Source organism: Camponotus floridanus, unplaced genomic scaffold (genome assembly GCF_003227725.1).
Source record: "Camponotus floridanus strain SB8 unplaced genomic scaffold, Cflo_v7.5 scaffold47, whole genome shotgun sequence".
Classification (NCBI taxonomy): domain Eukaryota; kingdom Metazoa; phylum Arthropoda; class Insecta; order Hymenoptera; family Formicidae; genus Camponotus; species Camponotus floridanus.
Window position 1 is genome coordinate 1,187,974 of NW_020229625.1, and position 5,721 is coordinate 1,193,694.

General features: G+C 36.7%; 1 protein-coding gene across 1 annotated transcript; it reads right to left on the reverse strand.

The window, feature by feature from the left end:
- Window positions 1-3,713: 3,713 nt before the first annotated feature.
- LOC112639115 (SCAN domain-containing protein 3-like) lies at window positions 3,714-5,480 on the reverse strand. The gene has a single exon (XM_025412051.1). The coding sequence runs from the start codon at window positions 5,478-5,480 to the stop codon at window positions 3,714-3,716; it is 1,767 nt and encodes a 588-aa protein (XP_025267836.1).
- Window positions 5,481-5,721: the final 241 nt, after the last annotated feature.

Genomic DNA, 5,721 nt, shown 5'->3' on the forward strand with positions numbered 1-5,721 from the left:
ATCGAAGATGGTGAGTAAAAATCACTTTTATTTGAATATTATTTGTTATACAATTCTATTATATCTAGAGACTAAGTCTCAAAAGAAAAATTAAAATCGCGACTAAGTTCTTATTATGTATGTGTCCGGTAAGCTTGACTGCTAATGACTGACTGAATGAAAAGCGCGCACAAGACTGACTGAAGGTGTTAAGGGGACCGCCTACATTAGAGGGTCAAAAAAATCGATTTTTATTTTTTTGCTTAAATTGAAAGTATATCATCCGTAGAATATGCTCCCAAAGTTTCAAGTTCGAATTCGAACTGTAAACAGTCGAAATATAATATATAGTGCGCGTGCTCCGAGCGCTCCGAGCGTTCCGAGCGCTTATTATAATAGCGCTTTATTTATAAATTATCGTGATTTTGTCAACATGGCTTCGTATCCGAAAGGTGAAAAAGAAGATTCATTTCGTTCATCAAGACCAAAAAGAAGACGTTTTCACGGTAATCGCTTTACAGGTAAAGATAACGAGCCTGTCGGACAAGGCACGTCTGCTCGAAAATTAGAAACTGCGTCCCAAGAAGATGTGTGTGTAAAACTAACTCATTTTTATAGAATAATTGAGTTTGTAAGTGTTTTCGCTGCCATTTCAGAACTCACGATTTGTAAAGTGTGCAAGCGTAATTTGAATTTTGAAGAAACGGGAACTCGTGGCCTTGGTTTCAAAATTGCAGTCAAGTGCGCGTGTGGTACTCATCTGATTGATTCCGGGCCGTTAAGAAACACTGGCTATGAAATAAATCATCGAATTATATTTGCCATGAGACTTTTGGGTATCGGATTACAACGCCTCAACTTATTTGTTTCACTCATGGATATTAGCAAGGGACTCAGCAAAGGAACGTATGATAGAGTAGTATAGCATATACATGAATGTACGAAACTGGTGTTTGATGCTATGTGCCTAAGAGTAGTTGAGCAAGAGAAAAAAGAGAATGAAAAAAGGGAGAGGCCTTTACTCGATTTCAAAGTTTCCGATGATGGGAGCTGGAAAAAACGAGGATTTACTTCATTATACGGCGTTACAACATTGATTGCCTCTTTCAGCGGTAAAGTTATTGATCTGGTGGTGAAAAGTTCTTATTGTCAACCGTGCATTGCTTGGAAAGGAAAAGAACAAACAGAAGAATTTGAAAATTGGTACGAGACACACGAAGAAGAATGCTCGGCGAATCATATTGGCAGTGCGGGTAAAATGGAAGTGGACTCAATAAAAGAAATGTTCTCGGCTTCTGAAAGGAAATACGGCGTGCATTACATGAACTATATCGGTGACGGGGATTCGAAAACTTTCAAAGCTATCCTTGATTTGAATCCCTACGGAGACGAGCATGTTGTAGTAAAAAGTGAGTGTGTGAATCACGTAGAAAAACATATGGGTACTCGGCTCCGCAACATAAAAAAAGAGAAAAAGCTCGGAGGCAAAGGAAAACTAACCGATGCTCTTATTAAAAAAATTACAAAGTATTACGGCCTTGCTATAATGAGAAATAGCGACTCTGTTGAGGATATGCAGAGAAATGTAATGGCAACGTATTGGCATATGGTCTCAACAGATGAGAATCCGAAACATGAAAATTGCCCCGTAGGAGAAGACAGCTGGTGTAAATTTCGTGTTGCAGAGAGCTGTGGACTTGAATACACCCACCCACCTCCTTTGAATGCTACAGTAGCTAAATATATCTTCCCGATATTTGAAGATCTTTCAAGAAAAGATTTACTTGAGAGGTGCTTAGGCGGACACACACAGAATGCAAACGAAAGCTTCAACGCGATGATTTGGCTACTGGCACCAAAACATCTTCATTGCGGCCGTAAAATAATCGAAATCGCCGCTTGGATCGCCGCTGGGATTTTTAACGAAGGCTATTTGTCAGTCCTAAGGATTATGTCAAGCATGGACATCACTATTGGGCCAGTTTGCTGCGAAATAGCTTCGAGAAATGATGAAAACCGGACGAAAAGCCAGGAACGCCGCAGCAGATCACTTGGGCAGCCAGCAAAACTCGTGAAACAACAACAATTACAAAGGAATGAACTGTTTGAAGAAGAGGAGGGACTTCTTTCTTATGGAGCAGGGATAGCAGATTGACCAAAAAGTTAAGGTAAATAAACGATAAAAAATTTTTATCAACTATTTTTCATGTACGAAAACTTTAAACGCGTTTTTCTCGAAACGATGTTTTTCAAATTGGCGTGCACGATTACTCAAAAACTATTGGACGGATCGATTTTTTTTTTTTTTAAATTAAAGCTTATTTAATTACCTTCTATTTAAACTAAAAAAATCAGTAAAAATTATTGCCAAAAAAAAGTTATTAACAAAAAAACACGAAAATTTTCCACAAAAAATCAATTTTATTGTTTAAACAACAATTTTTTTTATTTATTTTAATAAATTCATGATTTTTTTTAGTTCAAATAGAAGCTATATTCATAAACTTTACAAAAATTTTTTATTTTTATGATTCAGATGATTCTATGGGACGCTATCCTGCACGCCGTGGAGAAGGAATTTTCAAAGGCATCGGCATTCAATTATTAATAACTTTTATTTAAACATATGAAATTTAATAAAAAAAATTTTTTTGTAAACCTTTTGATATACATAATAAACAGTAAAAATTTCAAAACAATCCATTGTGTAGTTTCTTTGTAAAAAATTCACGAAAAAGTGTTTGATTTTGACCTTCTAATGTAGCCGGTCCCCTTAAGCAGCGAAGACCATAAGCAGCAGCCGCGAGGATCTTAAGCTGACCAACTCGACAGACTGACGACGACTAACGAGAGGGCTTGATGGACCGACGAGAAGGCGAGTAGAGCTGTGGTTCACTCCTTGAAATACTGTTGATTCCCACTTCTGTTCCAGGCGTTGGAGATGGTAAGAGGCAGGCGTTGGAGGTGGTAGGAGAAGCGCATTGGCTGTTCCGTCGCTAGTGCTGTCTCTCTTCTGCAAGCGCGCTATGACGTAGTGGGCGCGCGGTACGTAGTGGGCGCGCGGTACGTACTGGGGGACCGCGGAGCTGTCAGTTGTGCTTGTGCGTCGAGACATTGTTCATATAATTATAACGGTAAGTCTTTTTACAATAATTTATTAGCATCCAGAATTTTTGCAATATATATACTTATATATTTTGAATTAGTGAATTTTTCTCTATCATTTAAGACAGAGGTTCCCAAACTTTTTTTTCTCATAGACCACTTTCAAAATTTTGCTGGTTCCGGTGGACCCCCCGCAGCTACATTTCTACCATATTCCCAAAACTCGACAAAAAATGTGAAGATTAGATCTAACTACTGGAAATTTGCGTCGCAGCTGAGTTCCAACCACGAATTAACAGTTTTCGAAAAAAAAAAATAAGTGAGAATTGATTGGTTAATTGATTGTGCTATGAGTGGATGCCAAAAAAGTAAAGTTGGCCAATCAGAAAAGTGATTTCATACCACTTTACTTTTTTGACATTTACTCACAGCACAAGGAACCAATCAATTCTCACTTATTTTATTTAGAAAACTCCCCATTCGGAGTGGTAAAAATAAAAAGAAAAATAGTATATTTTCTTGTGTTGTATTTATTAAAATATGTAATATAAAAGTCGTAATATAACTAAAATTAAACACTAATAACGTAACGTAACTTCAACAATGACAATCACAAAATAGTCATAATTTTAATGGGAGGGATGTACTTGATGGATTGACAGCAAATTATCAATATTTGGCTTCAGTTTTGTTAGGAATAACCGCAAATCTCCCCGTTCTGTGATGTTCAATCTGCTCCTTTTTTTTGTTAAAAGGTTTGTAACGACACTAAAACTTTTTTCGACAAGATATGACGAGGGAAACGCTATCAAAAGCTTTCTCGCAATTCCCCACAGTCCAGGATATTTTTCGTGTATTTCTGCCTGCAGCCAAAATGTTTGATACCCTCTTTTAAATTTCACCTTCAGCTCCTCATTAGTGCTGAGCTCGAGTAGCTCCTCTTGTAATATCACATTCTTCACTTCCGTTTCATCAAATGGATTTATGATCCATGGTGGTATTTCCATCGTCAGAATATCTTCAAATCTGATTTTGAAGTCATCATGCAGGGCAATTAAATGTTGAACGTATATCTGAATATCCTCATCAAGGCATTCTACCTGTGACAAGTTTGGAAACTGGGAAAATTCGCGGCGACTAATATTTTGCTTCATAAATTTCAATTTTCCAAGGAAAGCTGAAATTACACCCTTTGTTTTCATTAAATTGAGGCTGTCCCCTTGTAATTGTAAGTTAATGTCATTAAATTTTTTGAACAAATCTGTTAAATATGCGATGTCTGCTTTCAAATTGATTAGGTTTTCTTTTAAATCTGGATCTTTACTTTCCAGAAACTCTAAAACTGATTCAAAAAGTGAGTAAAATCTTGTTAAACATGCACCTTTCGACAACCAGCGTACTTCAGTATGTAAGAGCAATCGTTGGAAGTCTTCATCATTTTCATCGCACAATTGTGCAAATAAACGCGTATTCAACGCATTGCTTTTTATTTTGTTAACTGCATTAATCACAAATTGAAGCGATTGGTGCAATCTATCACTCAAATTTTTCGCTACTAGGTGTTGTCGGTGGATGACACAGTGAATTGCAGTTACCTCTGGTATAATTCTTTTAAGATGGCTTATAAACCCACGATATTGCCCGACCATGGCAGGAGCTCCATCTGTTGCCACCGAAATAATGTTTGTGAATGGAATCGATTTTTCCTTAAAAAAATCACTCAGGACATTAAATATTGATTCACCTTTAGTGTCCGTCTCCAAAGTTTTGGCGAATAGTAGCTCTTCATGAATTTCTTCGTCAATAACAAATCGAACATATGCCAATAATAATGCTTCATTACCAGGTAAAGTTGACTCGTCCAGTTGAATAGAAAAATGAGTTGTTTGCAGATAATTACACAAGAAGCTTTCAATATCAGAGCTCATTTCATCAATACGTCTTTGTACAGTGTTGTTACTCAAAGGAATTCTTTTGAGTATGTCAAATGGAGATTTGTGCAGAACAGTTTTTAAAACCTCTTCAACAGCGGGTAAAATTAACTGTTCTCCAATGGTGTGCGGTTTTCCAGATTTCGCTATAAGTAATGAGATATTGTAAGATGCCCGCAAGCCATCATCGTTACTTTGAGACGTTGAAGCGAACATACTGTGCACGGTGGGTCTCTTTTCATATTTTGCTTTCAATGTTTGAAAATATTTCAAATCTTTGCCTATTTTATCAGGATGACACCTTCTTAGATGATCTTCGAGCTTCGATGGTTTCATAGAGTCATTGCTCAAAACTTTGTTGCATAAAAGGCATATGGGCAATCGCTTGTCTGCCTTTGATGGAAGAAAACCAAATTTCAAATAATCAACATTGTACTGTCGACATTTCTTCTTAGATTCAGCCATGTTTCGTATCAGTTACCTAACAGGATATGGCTATTTTAACAAAAAGTTCAACCTTTCTCGGCTTTCTGTTCTTTTATGGAAGTATCTAATAATGGCTCTGTTTAGTTTTTAGTATTTAATTTTTATTACGTACCTACTACACGCAAACATTACAAATATACTTATTACAACATAAAAGTATGTATAACAAATAGGCAGGTAGGTACTTACTTTTTCCGACACTGGCAAACACTAACATCGA

Coding starts and splice junctions, on each gene's coding strand:
- LOC112639115 (XM_025412051.1), bottom strand. CDS start 5,480: ATGGCTGAATCTAAGAAGAAATGTCGACAGTACAATGTTGATTATTTG.